This window comes from Parasteatoda tepidariorum, chromosome 3, assembly GCF_982258835.1.
Source record: "Parasteatoda tepidariorum strain Cologne lab strain chromosome 3, Ptep-v5.0, whole genome shotgun sequence".
Classification (NCBI taxonomy): domain Eukaryota; kingdom Metazoa; phylum Arthropoda; class Arachnida; order Araneae; family Theridiidae; genus Parasteatoda; species Parasteatoda tepidariorum.
This window is the reverse complement of record NC_141757.1, coordinates 51,858,781-51,877,908: the sequence shown is the minus strand read 5'-3', so window position 1 is coordinate 51,877,908 and position 19,128 is coordinate 51,858,781. Positions and strand designations below refer to the sequence as shown.

The 19,128-nt window shown below is 27.5% G+C and overlaps 1 protein-coding gene and 1 non-coding gene across 2 annotated transcripts; both read left to right on the top strand.

Annotated features, from left to right (window-relative positions):
* Positions 1 to 4,004: 4,004 nt before the first annotated feature.
* Positions 4,005 to 13,084, top strand: LOC107440133 (twist-related protein 2-like; the record flags this gene model as incomplete). Its single annotated transcript, NM_001323807.1, is given in 3 exon segments — positions 4,005 to 4,456; positions 8,506 to 8,843; positions 12,469 to 13,084. Coding segments are annotated over 2 exon segments (666 nt in total). The 3' UTR covers positions 8,840 to 8,843; positions 12,469 to 13,084.
* Positions 13,085 to 17,854: 4,770 nt separating this feature from the next.
* On the top strand, positions 17,855 to 17,927 carry TRNAA-AGC (transfer RNA alanine (anticodon AGC)). The gene has a single exon. It is a non-coding gene; the product is annotated as a tRNA-Ala (tRNA).
* The last annotated feature ends 1,201 nt before the right edge of the window (positions 17,928 to 19,128 follow it).

Sequence of the window (19,128 nt, the reverse complement as noted above, 5' to 3'; positions counted from 1 at the left end):
CTTTTAGGTTCGAGTCTCAATCCTGCCAGCACTTTTCGAACAGTTTACTTTGATCCTGCTAGATTTTGAAGTTTGTTTTCTGATCTGCATTAGAAATTACTAAAGCTGTAAAGAAAAACAAAGAAAAAAAAGAAAAGAAAATACTAAAATTTAAAAAAAAACTGTAAAAAAGTATAGAAAATGATTGATGGAAAAAAAATTGAGCTTTTTCATCTCTTTGTTACGGTTTTACTTGTTTTGAAAAATATAATTAATAGTATTTTTTCTTTTACTTTATGATAGCAAAAATAAACGCTAAATATTTGGTTTCATCAAAAAATTTAAAAAAAAGGAATTAAACAACTTAATTTTAAATAGCATTGTTTCGAATTTTTATAATTTATAAAACAAAACTTAACTTCTAGATACCATTACGGTTTTAAATATTATAATTGTTTATAGACATTATATATTAGATTCCAAACAATTAGGAGTAAACACTGAACAGTAATCAGTTTAAACACGGTCAAATATTCTCATTATCCATTGTTTTTTGTAAAGTTTACTTTAACACTTAGTCTGAGTTCGAATTATTTTTTATTTGAAATTTTAAGGTTAAAATTAAATAAGATAATTCTAAGACATTAATAAATTTAAACATGAGATTTAATTATTAATTTTTTCATTAAAAAACAAGGTTAATAGTCTGACAATGGAAAAATTAATATTTTAATCGTATCTCATATTTTCTTCTTCTTCAAAAAAAAAAAAAAAACTTTACTTTGAGTAAGTTTTTAGTTAAAATAATTTTTAAAATTGAATTGAATTAAAAGTAAAATAAACTTATGAAATTTAAAAGATTAAATTACGAAAACATAAGCACACATGAAACGTATGAACATAAGAAATTAATTAGATTTAAGACATAAATTTTTAATTCATAGTCAGATAATATATGAAATCGTCATCCGAATGGTTTTTACTTTTTTAATCACATTATTTTACATTTACCATACATTTTTCACCAATGCTAATTTCACATCGGAGTACATATTAAATTTTAAATAATATTTCCTAGTTAAAATAAATAAATTTTTATATAGGCTGGAATAATTAGTTTGAATTTTAAAGTCGGTGATAAAACTAATTATCTTGCTTGCGCTATACTTTTTCAGAAAAGCTTTTTTTTACTATCAATACTGCTTTTAAAAATTTATTCTTCAATGTTTCTTTAGTTTTTATTGTCTTGTCTCTTAATCCAAGTTTCTCCCAATTATCTGATTATAATGCAATTAAAATATTATCACCAATTTATTTTAAACTTTTTAAAAATTTATATTTATTATAATTTTTTTAAAAATAAACTTTTATTTAGAAAAAAACAAAATTTAATGTTTTAAACTCAGACCTAAAAAAGTTCATACGTTACTGATAAGAAACCGGAACTAGGAACCAAGGGGTAGATACTCTATTTTGGGGGTGGGGTTAAAGGGTATGCAATCTTTTATTCAAAGGTGGTCCAGGTAACCAAGAATTGACTTCTTATTGGTCCATACTTTTTTGAATAGACTTGAAAGAAATATGAATAGTAAAGAAAACTTAGCTACTTTTCATTTGTAGTTGCAAAAGTTATACTTGTAGCAAAGTACAACAGTAACGTACTAGTAAACGTACTTGTTATCTTCTGTTGTTATTTTATTTATCAAGCAATGACTTCGGAAATTGACTGGAACTTAGTATTTAATCTCCCCAGCTCTTCTAAGACGGAGAATTACGTTAAGACGAATCAATTTAATCTTCCCAGAGCGTTTGAGACGGATAATTACGTTAAAACGAATCAATTTAATCTTCCCAGAGCATCTGAGATGGATAATTACGTTAGGACGAATCCACTGAATCTTCCCAGAGAGTCTGAGACGGATAACTACCTTAAAACGAATCCATTTAATCTTCCCAGAGTGTCTGAGACGGTTAATTATGCTAAGACGAATCCATTGATTCTACCCAGAGAGTCTGAAACTGATAATTACGTTAAGACGAATCCAGAATCCCAGGAAAAGTTCAAAGAGACCGGAGAGAAAAAATATATCCGACCGAGAAAAAGGAAGCGTTCCGAGTCCAGCAGGTAAGAAATTTTCTTTTAATTTAAAATGCTTTAACAGGTAACTGATTATTTTGTTTTTAATTTTTTTTTCCTTCTTGAACTTTAAGAAATCTGTAATACAGTTTTGAACCTTTCAGCATTTTAAAGAAAAAAATTCTTTCAAATTATTTTCAGATACTTAATTTAAAAAGTAAATTTTAGTAATGAATAAGAAGCATTTATTTTGATTTTTTTTGAATTGTAATTGCCTACTATAATTCTCATAGTATATTTTTAGAAATGTATAAAGTTAAATATTGAAACAACTCAGTACTTTTAGATTTTAACTGTCAGAATTATTTCCATAGTCTATTTTCTGAAGTAGAGAAAACTAAATATCAGAACAATTAAATATGCATAAATGTTAGTACTGTTGTTGCTGGCCCACACGGTTAGCGGAGCTAAACCAAGTCCATGACTCCAGAGACTCTGAATGTTAGTACTGCCTAGTACTATCCCAATAATATATTTTCTGAATCGACAAAGCTAAATGTTGAAACTTTTAATATTTTTCTAGTGTTTCCTTCATAGTATATTTTCTTTTAGTGGAAAAAATAATTGCATTGAAACATCTAAATGTATCTGAATTTTAATTGTCTAGTATTATCTGCATAGTATATTTTCAGAAATTAACAAAAATAGTGAAACAATTATATGTATCTAAATTTTAATTGCCTATTACAAGAAATTGACAAAACTAAATATTGAAATAATTAATATTCCACTCTTAATCGTCTGATAGAATATCTTATACACTACATACTATATTGATTTATTTCTTATAAAAGAAATAAGTTCTTCTTTCATTTGAAACTGCTAGTTATAATTAAAAATTTTAAAAAATTTATCACAATTCAATTACAAGTATACTTCATATAACAAATCTTAAGAATTTTTTTTTCTTCAATTTTTTTTTTAATTTAAAATTCTTGAAAATAGAAAATTTAAATAAGTAGTTAATAAACTAATATTTTGATCTCTGAATTTTTTGTGCATACTCGTATAAAGTCTAATAATATCAAAAAAAAAAAAAAAAAAAAAAAAAAAAAACATCTGACTAACAAAAGCATGAATTAAAAAAAGCATATAACGAGATGAATTAAAAATAAAATCATGAGACAATTTATGGAACAACAGAGAGCTTTTGATTTTTGGTGAGAATAGTTTTTGTTTTGAATTTATGTTTCATACTAGTCCGTTACGGGTTCTTTCATTTATTTTGCCAAGCTATTACTAACCCATTACGAGTATTTAAATTAAATTTAGTTTAGTTTATGTGTGCTTGTCAAATAAATGTTTTTTATAAAAAAGAACTATTTCTTTAATGTAGCTTGATTCATCACACTCGTAATAAAATTTTTATGAAAATAGGAACCATTAACTACTTGTATTTTGTTACTAACCACCTAACCCTTATGAACTAATAAGCAAAACTGTGTTTGCGTATAACATTTTATTTTCCAAAAGACTGAAAACCCACTGTAAAAATCGAATTTTAAATTTATTTTAATTCAAACGACGTTTGAACGAGGTTATCATAACAAGATCGTTTGCTAGTAAGTTGTCTTTTATTTGATTGTTAGATAGTTATTAAAAAAGAATAATTCAGCGATGTTGGTAAAAAATGCTGAAGGATTAAATTTAGTTCAACATATCACACATTTAATCATTCGTATTACTGATTTTTTTTAATGTTAATTTTAAATGCGTAAGCTTTGCTTCAGACTTGTTTTTAAGAAAGAAGTAGTAACCTCCTCTCCTTTCACGATTTCGTCTTCAACGTCCAATCAAAAGCCCCCTCGTCCCATCGTAGTATGAACCAACGTTCATTCATAGATATCTTATCCTACCCATCCACTGTATACTGTAGTCCATTTACAACCGCGAACAGTGTCAGTTCCTCTTCCCACAAATCTCTATCCCCGTCAAGCTGGATAATCTTTCCAAAGAGCTGGATTCGAGAGACGATTTCGCGCTATCCTCTGATTCTTTTGAAAGTGACATGGGCATACTTCCATGTGGTGAGGATTTGCAATCACCGGAAAATCGCGATTCCTTCATTCACCATCATCGATTGCCCAATCTCGATTCCAGCATGTTTGTGCATCAACCTCAAGATCTTAGTATTCGCGTTATGAATCAGACTGTGCAAAAAACGTGTTCAGATCTTACACTTCAGAACCGTAAGACTGTTGGTTATCATATGTCAGTGCCAAACGATTTTTTGAATCAATTTCCCAGATCGAATCCTTTTCACATCGCGATTAATCAAACTAGAAGTAGAAGGCCTCATCCGTATGATCGATTCAGGAAAAAAATATCTCCTGATTCAAGGTAACTTTTTTTTTTCTTTCTCGTTTGATATTAATTCGTTTATTATCAAAACGATTTTTTTCTCTCTCTTGTTGTTCTTCTCATCGCAAAAAAAATTTTTTTCTCTCTCTTTATTTTAAAATTAATTTTTAATAATCTGAATAATATTTCATGATGACTTTAATCAGTGTGATAAATTTTGTAAGGAAATTAGAACAAATTACTCAAACTTGCTATAAAATGTTAAACGACTTATGTGAAATTTTATAAATATTTTGATTAAAAAATTTTAATTTATAAGCAATCGATGCTTGAGAATAAACCATTAAGTGTGTAGATTTTTATTATTGTAATCAGTTTTGTGAAATCAATCCATTTTTCATGTGAGCTATCTGTGTTATTTTTAAAGCTTAACTAATTGTGTGCTTTATTTACTCTTTTATTTTAATGAGTTTACAATATCGTTAAGAAAAATAGCTTTATCGTAAAAAACACTAGACTATAAATTTATATCATTTTATTCTAACTATTGCATTAGGATTATTTATTAATTAGAATAAATTACATTATAATTAGTAACATAACCAATTGACATTTATTTACATGGAGATGGTAACTTATTTTTACATATTTCCCTCCTGACATATCCCATGTGTTTGTTTTGGAAAATGGTTAATTAATAACAAGGTATTGTGCTTTATTTGTTGTCGTATTCATAGTTATTATCATTGCTTATCTCTGTGAGTTTGGTACGTTAGTTTAACTGCACAATTATTTTGCATAATTTCCAAATATTTATTGGATATTAATGCATCTTTTTATTAACAATCTATGAAAGCATTCGATTATTAACATTCTATACTTGAAAAAGTAAGAGAGAAATATAGGAGAAAGGAAACAAAAGCGGCTCGAATTAGCAAATATATTAATTTATAACCGGATTAAATTCAGTTACCGTTTGATTGTTTTTAAGATTAACATGATACATTTTAAGTTTTATGTAAGCTAAGCAAATATTTAAATTTAAAACATTTTTCTGATTTTTTTTATTTAATTTAGTTTTTGTTTAATTCGAAGACGGTTTACATAAAAGTAAATATTACTAAACTAATGAATTAACTGCTCATCCAAACAAATAAAATAACGACTGTACTATTTAGATAATGGGTATGGATATTGACAGTACCGTAAAATGTTACCGTATCTTTTGATTTCAAAAATAAACAAATAAACCAGTTTTAAAGATTCCTAACCAGGATTTTTTTTAAATTTACACGAGTAAATACTAATTATCCCCACTTCTCTGCTACGTAGGGAGTGGTAAGAAGACGGTGATAATATATTTTAGTTTATGATGCGATACGTTGAGGGCATGCTATTTTTTCTTAAGTGTTATTTGTAAAAGAATCAGATAAGTATAAATGTATGTATGTAAACTTATACGTTCTTTTTACTTGCGCATTCAGACAAAAATTAAACTAAAAATTTCATTTCGAAAAAATATCTGTAGCGTTTCGAACAAAACTGATTTCAGAATTGAAATTCCCTTTCCCGACTTAAGTAAGATTAAATACTTGTTTAAATGCATCAAAAAATTTTCAGTGAAGTTTAATACAGATTTTATGATTGTCGTTGCTACCAACCAGCCACCAACAACCTTAGAGGGGAAAAAACCATTGTTCCTTGTAGGGGTTTAAATCACTTTTAGATAAATCTAGTAAAATGTAGTTTAATTCAATATACAGTGGAGCATCGTTTATACGACGATCACTTATACGACGTTTACATTTATACGACGTTTTAGTGTGGTCCCAAATCATTCCCATTCATTTTAATGTAAAAATATATCGTTTATACGACGCACAGAATCGGTTATACGTCGATTTTTAGATTTTGTTCTTTATTTAATTTTTTATTTTTTCTTGTGTATTTTAAAAAAGGGCGGAATTTGCCAACATGAATGATACAGAAAAGGGTGTCAACAAGAATGCTTGGATGACGACCGTAATTTTTACTAGATGACTGAAAAAACTAGACAATGTTATGAAGAGGAAAAAACGAAAAATTTTGCTATTCATCGACCAATGTCCAGCGCACCCATCGATACTAATTATTTTGGAAAATGTAAGAGCTCTCTCTTTTCCTGCAAATTGCACAAGTGCGCTTCAGCCATTAGATTTGGCCGTGATTAGAAATTTAAAATTGCATCATGGAAAGCAGTAACTTCAACTCGCTATTCAAAGCATTGTAGAGAATAATAGCAAGAAAATATAATTGAAGGTAACATACATTCAAATGGCTCACTGCAATTTTTCTTCTTTGGTTATTTGTTTGTTTTGCTTTGTCTAATTTAGAAATTTATGTAAATCAACACGTTAAACATTAAAATTAACTGAAAACAGAGTTAGTTTCAGTTTTAGAAGTAAAAATCGATTATACGACGTTATCGTTTATACGACGTTTTTCGGTGGTCCCTTCGGCGTCGTATAAACGATGCTCCACTGTACCTGTGTATCATAATCAAAATAATGTGTTTTAAATAAATTAAAGTTTGTTTAGTTTATACCAGTTATGATGTTGGAAAAACAGTGCGAGAGTAATTTTTGATTAGTTTTAAATGATATTATTAATATAATATAGTATAGTATAGTATAGAATTAAATATAGTATACTAATTAAAGCATAGTATACTAATTAAAATAATATAGTATAGTATACAATCATGTATAAATCCTGAAATTATTTATATGGATCTGAAATTATCTATCTATTATTGTATAATCCTGAAACTATTTATCGGTACTTAGCAAAAGTCCTGTAATTAATTTTAATAGATCTGTTTCAGAATTAATTCTGAAATTATTTATTTACAAAATAAAAAGTATCAAAATTGTTTACTGAATTCGAATTTATCAAGTAATTTAAATCAATGGTAACTGATTCGTTTAGCTTCAAATATTATGAACTTATTCAAACCAACGGAGGTAGGTACTAAATCGACGTATTTGTAATCCAGATCACAGTCGAAATTCGCCAACGAATTTTATGTAGATTAACGTTTTCTATTAATCACTGATTCAACCAAAGCAAAAACGAATCTACATAGTTAATTTGGAATGAACAAACTAATCATAATAAACTTGAGAACTGATTCAAATAAACTCAACCACTGATTCAAATCAGTATTTAAAGAAAATCCTGAAATTATTTTTCTAGATCAGTTTTAGAATTAATTCTGAAATTATTTACTGAAGAAACAGTATCAAAATGATTCATTGAATTCGAATTGAAATCAAGTAATTTAAATAAATGGTAATTCATTAGTTTACCTGATTGTAATCAAGCTTCTAGAATGAACTTATTCAAACCAACAGTCATGGGTACTAAATCGATGAGATCGTTACTACGGTTAGTGTCATAACGCGCCAACGAATTTTATTTAGATTAACGTTCTTTAATCACTGATTTAACCAATGCAAAAACGAATCTACTTAGTTAATTTAAATCAGCAAACTAATCATAATAAACTTGAGAACTGATTCGAATCAACTCAGCCACTAGTTTAAACCTAGTGATTCACATCAGTGTTAAAAGAATTGTTCGAATCAAGGAATCATTTCGATAATTAGAATTCGATTCATTGATTCAATACCCAACTCTTACGATACACCAGTAGCGTAATGCATTTTTATACGAATATATTTTTCAAAATTTGTTTGTTATTGTTTTATTACAGCAACAGCTCCTTTGGAGATCTGCATATTTAGAGTTCAGTGTAAAATCCGCTAACGAATTTTATTTAGATTAACGTTTTTTAATCACTGATTCAACCAATGCAAAAACGAATCTATGTAGTTTATTCAAATCAGCGAACTAATCATAATAAGCTTGACAACTGATTCGAATCAACTTCACCACTAGTTCAAACCTACTGAATCAAATCAGTGTCAAAAGAATTGTTCGAATCATTTTGATAATTAAAATTTGATTCTTTGATAGATACAAAACTCTATTGTCAGTAACATACGCAAGTTCTTACACGAATACTTTAAAATTTGTTTTTATTACAGCAGCAGCTCATCAGGTGATCCACAGATTCAGAGAGCTCAGGCTAATAACAGAGAGAGGCAGAGGACGCAGCAGTTGAATTCCTTTTTTTCTGATCTCCGCCGTAAAGTTCCTTCATTGCCTTCAGACAAACTTTCAAAGATTCAGACTCTGAGGTTTGCCATGGACTATATTCAGTTTCTCAATCATGTCCTCAGCCATGGTTTGGAACTGATGAGCGGAGATGTGCCTGAGTCATGGACTTCATCTACCTACCTGACCCATGAACTCCTGTCCCGAGAATTCCTTTTCAGAAGGATGCAAAATGCATGGGCATCTCAAAGACACCCCTCCTAAAAAAGTAAGTTACTTTTTTGTAACAATTTATTTCTGCCTTATGTCTTATGTTAAGTGACTTCTATTAGTAGAAATCCTTAAAATCATGCGTTTGATGCACTTAAAATATTCAATGCAAATTTAACATAAATCGATATGTATTTAGTTTTTTTTTTCTCTTAGTAATAATAATAAATCATAATGATCACACGTTGCAAAAAAAGTATAAATTGACACATGTATAAAGGAGTCTAGAAAGTTATAAGGTTTTTGCAGCCAGGATAGTATGGAAGTAAAAGTAGCGTAATAGTTTTTTCCGCTTTTTCGAAATTAAATAAAAATAATTTAATCATTTTAGATAATTAATTTTATCGAATGAGGTAGATTTTAAAAATTATCTGGACAAATTCACGTTAAAAAATTTTTTTCACCCTACATTATTCAGTTTTTTTAGGAAAAAAAGTTACATTTTTACAAAAATATTGAGACTCCTGCTTATTTAAAATTTTGCATTAACTCGAGTATAACTGAAATAAGCTTTCGAGAACTTTAAATGCTATGCCAACTCAAAAGAAAATCTTCCTAATCTCAAAGCACATTAAATCCTTTAATTTTTCTAATTTACTTTAAGCAAAAAATGTAGCTAATACGATTTATATTGAGCATGGGTATTATTTAAAATTACGTTTATAATATTTATTTGATTTCATGATAAACTTATATTTCCTATAAATTTGATTTAATGACTTAATTTCTCCAAATTATATGTGTAATGAAAGTTTTCTAGATGCAATGCATATATTTGTAATATATATATATGTGGTATTCGTTATAACACTTAATCATAATGAAATGAGAAAGTCTATATTGAGTAATTTTGTTACGGATGTTCATGAATTTTATCTAGGATCCAATAGCTTGATTTACTATCTCTCAAAAAAGAACAGTGATAACATGGTAATTCATTACGTGCAAATTTTAATTTCCTTGGATTTATAAGATATTGCAGCTAAGATCTAATCATTGAATCTAATAAACTAATAGGAGATTATAGCTAAGTGCTATAGATTACGGTAATAATCAATCAATGAATCCAATCGATTTATGAGAGATTATGGGGAATCATAGTTATAAGATATTACAGCCAATAGTTTATCACTGAATTAGACAGATTTATGCAAGATTACAGCTAATAACTAATCATTGAATGTTTATACGAGATTACGGTATTACAAGTAATAGTTAATCGTATCTAATAATTTATTCGAAGTGACAGCTAATCATTGAATTTAATAGAATTATACAAGATTACAGCTAATAACTAATCACTGAATTTAATAGATTTATACGACATTACAAGCAATAATTTATCGTATCTAATAATTTATGCGAAGTAACAGCTAATCATTGAATTTAATAGATTTATACAAGATTACAACTAGTAATCAATCATTGAATTTAATAGATTTATGCAAAACTAATCATTGAATTTGATAGATTTATTCAGTATTAAAAGCAATAAAGAATTGTACTGAATAATTTGCACGAAGCGACAGCTAATAACCAATCATTGAATGTAATAGATTTATTCGATATTGCAAGCCATAAAGAATTGTATTGAATAATTTGAACGAAGCGACAGCTAATAACCAATCATTGAATTTAATAGATTTATACGATATTTCAAGCAATAAAGAATTGTATTGAATAATTTGTACGAAGCGACAGCTAATAACCAATCATTGAATTTAATAGATTTATTCGATATTTCAAGCAATAAAGAATTGTATTGAATAATTTGCACGAAGCGACAGCTAATCTAATGACCAATTATTGAATGTAATAGATTTATTCGATATTGCAAGCAATAAAGAATTGTATTGAATAATTTGTACGAAGTGACAGCTAATAACCAATCATTGAATTTAATAGATTTATTCGATATTTGAAGCAATAAAGAATTGTATTGAATAATTTTTACGAAGCGACAGTTAATAACCAATCATTGAATGCAATAGATTTATTCGATATTGCAAACAATAAAGAATCGTATTGAATAATTTGTATGAAGCGACAGCTAATAACCAATCATTGAATTTAATAGATTTATACGATATTACAAGCAATAAAGAATTGTATTGAATAATTTGCACGAAGCGACAGCTAATAACCAATCATTGAATTTAATAGATTTATACGATATTACAAGCAATAAAAAATTAAAATTTTATGGAATAATTTGCACGAAGCGACAGCTAACAACCAATCATTGAATTTAATAGATTTAAACGATATTAAAATTAATAGTTAATTGTATCTCAGATATTTATTCAAGGCGACAGCTAATGAGCTGATCATTAAAATTTAACGATGCTAGTGGACCGTACTAAAGTAAAGCTAATCAACGAACGATAGATCAACAACTCTCCATTTATTACGTGCATCCCTTGATGACATTGAACTCTTTGCCCTGGTTTCCTATATCAGTCAAGGACGATCATCATCCACTCGCCACCACCCCCCATGGCTTGAGAAGATCGTTCTCTCCCAGGGTGAGAGAGAGATAATGAATGAAGTGCTCTCTAAACTCATTACGACCACGGTAGCAGCTTTCAAAAAATGTTATTTTTGTAAATGTCTTCCTATTCAGTGAAACGCTTCATTCTCATAAAGCTTATTCAGTGAAGTGCTTCAACGTTTCGTCTTACGTGTCTCACATTATAAGTGTATGCGTAATTTCTCCGTCGAAGTTGTACAGTAAAATCTTAAAAAATTTTGAAATAAAATTGTAATGATTTTTAGAAAGAGTAGTTTTTATTTAAATTGTATTTTATTAAATTAGTAAATGAAAAACTATGGACGTTTATATTTATGTTATAGTCTTACATTTTTAGTGGTTTATAAAACTTTTTTTTTTGAATGAGTGTTACCGAGCCATTGGGAGTTCAGAGAATAGAGAGTTAGTCTTCAAATGAGGGGAACCAGGTTCGAATCCCAGCGATAGCTGATTGATACGAATTCCCAGCCAGCTCGCACCGACCACAGTGCTGACGTAAAATATTTTCAGTAGTAGACAGATTATGGATTGATTTCCTGGCCGCCAGGCTGACAATGAAGTGTTTTCGTGGTTTTCCTTTCTATGTCATGCAAATGCGGGTTAGTTCCGTTAAAAGTTCTCCACGAAAGCGAATGTCTCCCAATACTTGATCCAGGAGTTCCCTTGTCTTCTGTATTGGGCTCAAAATTACAAGTTTACGCAGTTGAACATTAGTAATCGTACGCTCAAAATTGGGTCGGCTGTTCAAAGAGCGTTTATTAAATAGAATAATTTTTGCCAAACTTGATACACTGTGTTTAACATTTATACATATTGCTTATCATGTGGTTAACATTTCTTTTTTGCATAATATAAAACCTTTTGTTTTTTATTGATCAAATTCTTCTGCAAAAAAATTTACCTTGTAAAATTCAATTTTTTTGTACAGACATATAATTTAATATCACTTTTGAAACTTATTAAATGGTTAATGTTTTCTATTTGTATTATTGTGTACTTATGACAACTTAGAGTTACTCTTATTTGTATTATTGTAAAAATTTATTGTGTACTGATCAATTTTTGTTTAATGAACTAATTTTTTTTCTTTCAGGTAAACATAGAATTCTAAAAATCCTGCCTTGTAAAATTCCATTATTTTGTACAGACATCGTTTTAATGACAACTTGAAAGAGATATTTTGTTCTAGGCGTTGAAAAAGCTTCTCTTTGCCATTTTAGATGAACTCAGAATTTTATGAAATTGTACTTTTATTTAATCCAGATGAAATAATTAAAATAATTGCATATTGACATTTTTTAAAATTGTATTATTAATCATATGACATTATTGAATATTAAATTATTATTTGTATGGATTTTTTATGACAATGTAAAATTATTATGTTTAGCTTATGGTTAACTTCAATTTAATGTTAAACTTATTATCTTTAAAAAATTGTTTAATTTTTTTTTCTCAAATATTTATAATAAATAGTGCTTATATCTAAATTGAAAAATTGTATTATTAGATTTACATATTTTCATATTCAATTTTTAGATTACCTTCATCACATTGTAGACTATATGTGGTGAAATTTAACAAGATATATTTAAGTTTATTTTAATAAGTATTTAAAGAAAAAAATATGTGCAGAAAATATATAAATAAAACTAATTACTTTTGGAAAAATTTTTTGGCATTTGAAATACATATTTTAAAAAAAGGCTGAATTCAAAAATGTATTTTAAAAAATAAATAAATTTATAAAGAGTTTAAACTTTGCAAATTTGAAAAAAAAAATCTTTAAAATCCTGACAAGTTCATATTAGTCATGGTTTAGGCAATATATAATTAATTATGATTTCCATTTTTATATGATTATTGAATGTATACGTAAAAATTATGATTATGCTACAAATTTCTTTTATTAAAAAAACAATATAACAAAGAGAAATTATTCTTTTTTCTCAATATTAATTATTGATTAATTTTCCTTCTTTCAGTGTATATAGATATTTTGTTTTTTTTTAATTCTCCTTGTGCCTTATGTACTTAATAATGTAATAAATGCCAAATCTATTTAATCTTATTATTATGAATTTAGTAGGAATATGCACTTTGTACTAACCTAGAAATGTTGTAAAAAGGACAGGTGATAATTTATAAATTAGTAAAAGGACTTGATTTACATGTTGAACCAAAGAAAATATAATTATTTGTATATAGTAATTTAAACACGCTAAGAGCTTGATCCTTCTAATAGTTACTAGAATAGCGCGCATTTGTAAAAAATTCTTCGATTCATTTTGTGTTTCCAAAAAATTCTTTAAGTATTGAACTTCTTTCAGTGCTCGGCGATATCATAATTTTAAAATCGATGTTTCCCGTTATATCGCGCTATTTTTCAATTAAAATAATTTGTATCATTTTTAAATAGGTCAAGATTCTCGTTACACAAATGAAATTAATCAAAACTCAGATAATATCGTATTTGATAATTATGGTAAATTAGGTTGCTCGTTATATTATCGTATATGATATTTAATGTACTTGACAATAAGCGAATTATCATCATATTTAATTATCGATTATTCTCAATACATAATCGTATTCGAAATTTATTGCTACTGATTGTTTTCGTATATTCGATATTTATCAAAAGACGTGGTAAATATAAAATATAGTGAGAATTTATTTTAAAATATCGTTACCATAATGATCAAAAAAAATATCAATATTTTCTAGATATATATCACCCAGCGTAGTTCAGTTGGAGAAAAAAAGCCATACCTCGTTTTTTATAGCACATTCTCAAAACAAAAGATTTTTTTTTATTAATTGATGAAATTTATTTAATTGTTTACAAACATGGATCATTATTTATTGTAGACTAGCATGTATTTATTTTTGTTTTCATTATTTGTATGTTGAAAATGTTTCTACTCATAATTGTATAATTTAATTTCTATGAATAAAACCTGAGTATTCCGCAAATATTGCTTTTAATATTTTTATAATCTTTGTAAAAAATTAATTTTAAAAAAATATAAAAATTGAATTGGAGGTTACAAATTAATGTTTAGGCAAGTAAAAGCGTAATCGAAATCTAACGAAAAATTATAGAGGAAGTCAGGATTAAAAGCATCTGAATTAGTTAAAAATCGTAGGATAAAAGCGGTGGGTCTTCACCTAGCAACCAAACAGTTGTTGATGTTCATCATCACAGTGATTCGATTGACTCCGATAGCATTTTTTTCTTTCATCGATTGAATCTTAATTTGTGACCAGAAATGTGCACAATTTTTTACTTTTTCTTTCGACAATTGTTTAAAAAATATATATTAAAGGTAAAGTGATTACAGAACATATTGTTAACATGTTGTTTTAAAAGTGAACTCCTTCAACATTGTGTACTTTGGCTTGAAATTAGTAAAGGTTTAAATTATTTTATACAATCATAATGATTAAATTGTTAAGATTACAATGTTTAAAATGCCAAAACGATATACTAAGTCAGTGTTTCCCAAAGTGTGGTACGCGTACCCCCAGGGGTACGGGAACAGTTTAGCGAGGGTACGCGTCCTTATGCGAAATATCTTGCAATAAACGAAAATTTTAAACAAACTTATTTAAAAAAAAAGCTAGCCATGAAAATTTATGATTACGTATTTTTCTATTTGCTATATTTTTGAGGAGTTAGCAGTTAATAATTAGTGGTGTCAACAGCCAGTTGTGATTTTTAACTTTTGTTCAATTTTTTTTACAGTAAAAAATACACTCATTTCTTTATTAGTGGTACACAGCGTTACGAAAAATTTAGAAAGGGTACACAAAAGTCATAAGTTTGGGAAACACTGTACTAAGTCATTATCAAAGATGTAGAGTGCAATTGAATTGTGATATGTTTCTGGAAAAAAAATTGTATTTTCGAAATAATAAAAACTCTGTGAGAAGCTTGTTGATTTTTATTTTTCTTATTATTTTATTTATTTGTTTTGTATTAAAACGTAGGTTTATTATTGTTTCTGGAAAGAAAAAAAAATTAACTGTATTTGTGATATTCGGTAAGTATATATGTATTTAAAGAAAAACAAATAGCAAAGATAAATCGCGTCTGTAAAATTAGTATTGATAGGAAACTAAGACTTCTTTTTTTTTTTTTTTACCAATTTTCGAAGCCTGTAATTAAATTTATATCCGATTAATTACTCATTATTTATTTAATATTTTCGTTATTTTTTACGAAATTATTTAAATAAAATGTTTGTGAAGAAAGAAAAACAAAATTTAATCTCTAATATAAAATTTAATCTCTTTCTAATATCAATATATTGAATGAATAATGAAAAGAACACATTTATGAAAAATTGCATTAGTAGTTTGCATTGAATAAAAATAACCAAATTTGACTATGAAGAAAAATGTCTCTCTTTTAGCCCTTCTCTACGTTCATTTTTGTTCCTTTTCGTCTTTATTTCAATGAATTGTACTACGTTTTGGCTCATGTGCATTTAGTTCATACATACACTAAAATCAAATGAGAAAACTATATGCCGCTCCAGATTTATAAATTATTTTGAGATAAAAATACTAATAAAACGATAAGATAAAACAAATTTAATTTTTTGTTCATTTATTTTATAACCGTCATTGAACAGCCGACCCAATTTTGGGCTTACGATTACCAATGTTCAACTCCATAGCCTTATAATTTTAAATCCAACCCAGAAGACAAGGAAACTTCTGGATCAAATATTTTATTTTATTTTATAACCACCGTTAAACAGTCGATCCAATTTAGGGTTTACGTCTACCAATGTTCAACTCCATAACCTTGTAATTTCGAACCTAACCCAGAAGGCATGGAAACTCCTGGAACAAGAATTGGGAAAAAATTTGCCTCAGTGAAGAACTTTTTAATGGAACTAACCCGCATTTGCGTTGCATGGAGAGGAAAACCTTCTACGGTTAGCCTACCCATGATCCGTCTACCACTGAGGATATTTTACGATAGCGCCATGGCCGGTGCGAGCCGGGTGCGGAATTCGAATCGATCAGCCATCGCTAAGATTCGAACCGGGCTCATCTCATTCGGAGACAAGCGCTCTATCCCCTAAGCCAGCACGGCTCTTTGTGTCTTTCATTTTTATAATTTTTTAACTGTCTGGCATTATAGTATTGATAAAACGATACAATGAAAAAAGTTAATTTTTTACTAATGTATCAAATATTTTCAACATAATTAATAGAAGTTCAACTTAGCCATAGGGTTCCATAGCCGAAAAAACAAGGGGACCACTGATCTAAAATATAGATAAACAGGGTTGCCGTAGCTGCGGCCCCTAAGTCAAGAAGCCCCTCCCCCAAGGTCTTAGTTAATTTATTATTAAAATTAAAATAGCACATGAATAATTTGAATGCATGGTCGAATGATTAAAACATCGCTCAAAGCGGATGACGATTTAATTCCCATTTTTTAATACTGAAAAATGTGTTATTTCTTATTTATTTATTTTGAATATACGAACATTAAGAAATCATTTTTTTTTTTTTTTTTGTGTGAAATTGTTTATTTTAAATGTTTATTATTTATTAAAAATTATTAAAAATGTTTATTTTTTTTTAATGGGAATTGATGATTTTTTTTTATTTAAAAATTTATTTATTTGTTTTAACTTTTTTTATCACTGAAAAATTCTTTTAAATTTTTTGAAATCGTTTTTTAACTTAAAATTAAAACTAGTAAAGGTGTGTGGTTAGAAAAAAAAATGGATTTCTAATTATTATCAAATAAACATGGATTTCTTTATTATTTTTTCGACTACATCTTTTTAAATATTATAGATTTGTTGATATATTTTTGGCTGGAGAAATCTTTTTATATTTAAGCATTCCGATACAGAGGAATTACTGTACTATCCTCTACACAGCTAAAAAACACTACTTTTATCAAATTTACAGTTTTTTTTTGTTTTCTTTTTTGTGATAGTAAAATAAAATTAAATTTAGTTAAATGAGTATCTTAAATTAATGGAATAAATTAATCATGTTGTTATTATTTTATTCATTTATTTCATTTTGTGATTTATTTCATTTTGTGGGTTTGTTGGAAGGGGAGATTTAAGTCACATTTATATTCTCACTTTTTACCGGAATGGGAATAATAGAAATTACAAAGCCTTCCTTTTAGAATTTTATAGTAAAAAGAAACAAATATTTGTTCTTTTTTTAATATTTGTAAAAAAATTTAAACATTGAGAAAAAAAGTTGTTTGAATACTGATGCTTAAATACATGGCACTTTCTTTCTTTCAGAGACGACAGAGTGCTTCAGAAGGAGACTATGAAAGTATGTTGACTTTTTAAGAATAGTCCAATACATATATATATTTAGTTTCTATACTCAAACTCTTAGCCACCATAATTAAGGCCAAAATATAGATATACTTATTATCATTATGTATGTATATCATTTTATAATACTCTTTCGTGTTCGACGGGGGCGTAGCTCAGATGGTAGAGCGCTCGCTTAGCATGCGAGAGGTACCGGGATCGATACCCGGCGCCTCCACTTTTTTTTATAAACTTCTGCTAATCCCAAAATCCATTTCGAATTTCTTACCTAACACCATTAAAATATACAAACTTTTCCTTAATATTTCTAGGCTACCTGATATAAATGTATAATTTATAAATAAAAACTTGTAAATTTACTAAACCGCTTGTTGTAAAAAAAGATTTTCTATATATAAATATTTATGTTACTTTAAATACAATTATTTTTATTAATAATCGGAAAATTATTTTGCAGCAAAATAGAATAAAAAAATCTATATTTTCGAATCATCTTGATTAATTCGAAAAAATTTTGTTATTTTTGTATCGTTTAAAGCTGTTGTAAATTTTAAAGCTATGGTTTTTATAATCAATCCCACACACGTTTTGTCTTTAGTCTTGATTCCTACATGCGAAATTATTCCTTTCGTTAATAGAAATGCTAAATAGGATTTTTAAGAAACAAAACATCCCAATGATTTAAATAATGTGAATACTTTTTGTATTGTTTCAATTTCAAAAAGTATAATATATTTTTGTGTCGGAAATAAATTTTTAATACTTATTATAATATAAACCATAAAATCTCTAGTGCTGCCATCTAGTAAACCATAAAGTTATTTCACAGCACACGGTATCCTAACTGACGAAAATTTCGTCCTGCAATAAATCGGAGCAATTTGAAACACTTGGAAACGAACTTTTCAGATATATTGAAATATGCACTAAAATAATCCCTATTTGAAGAGTTCAAATTTTTTAATCAGGAGCGATAGTTAAACCGTTTTATTAAATCGTATTTTCTTATATGACCAACAGATTTTAAAGAGAAATATTTTAAGGATTTTTTTCACCTAAATGATTTGAATATTTTAACACGAATTCAAAGTCGAATTAGTTTATAACTATTTTAATTTATTTTATAAAATTTCATTTACATCTAGAAATAAGTATTTTTGCAGGTCTTTCATGGAAAAGGTTCAATTATACCATATTTTCACTGATGATTTAATACATTACTGATTCTAGGCCTAAATATATGGGAGTATGCTTGACAGGCATCATCCAATAAAATATAGGTATATAAATAATATATATATATATTAATTTTTAGCAGGCAGTAGCACTTGATACATATATCATTCGCTAAACGCCACAAGAGGCTTAATATACACATTGTAAATCAGTGTATCTCTATCACAGCCCCTTTTTGCTCC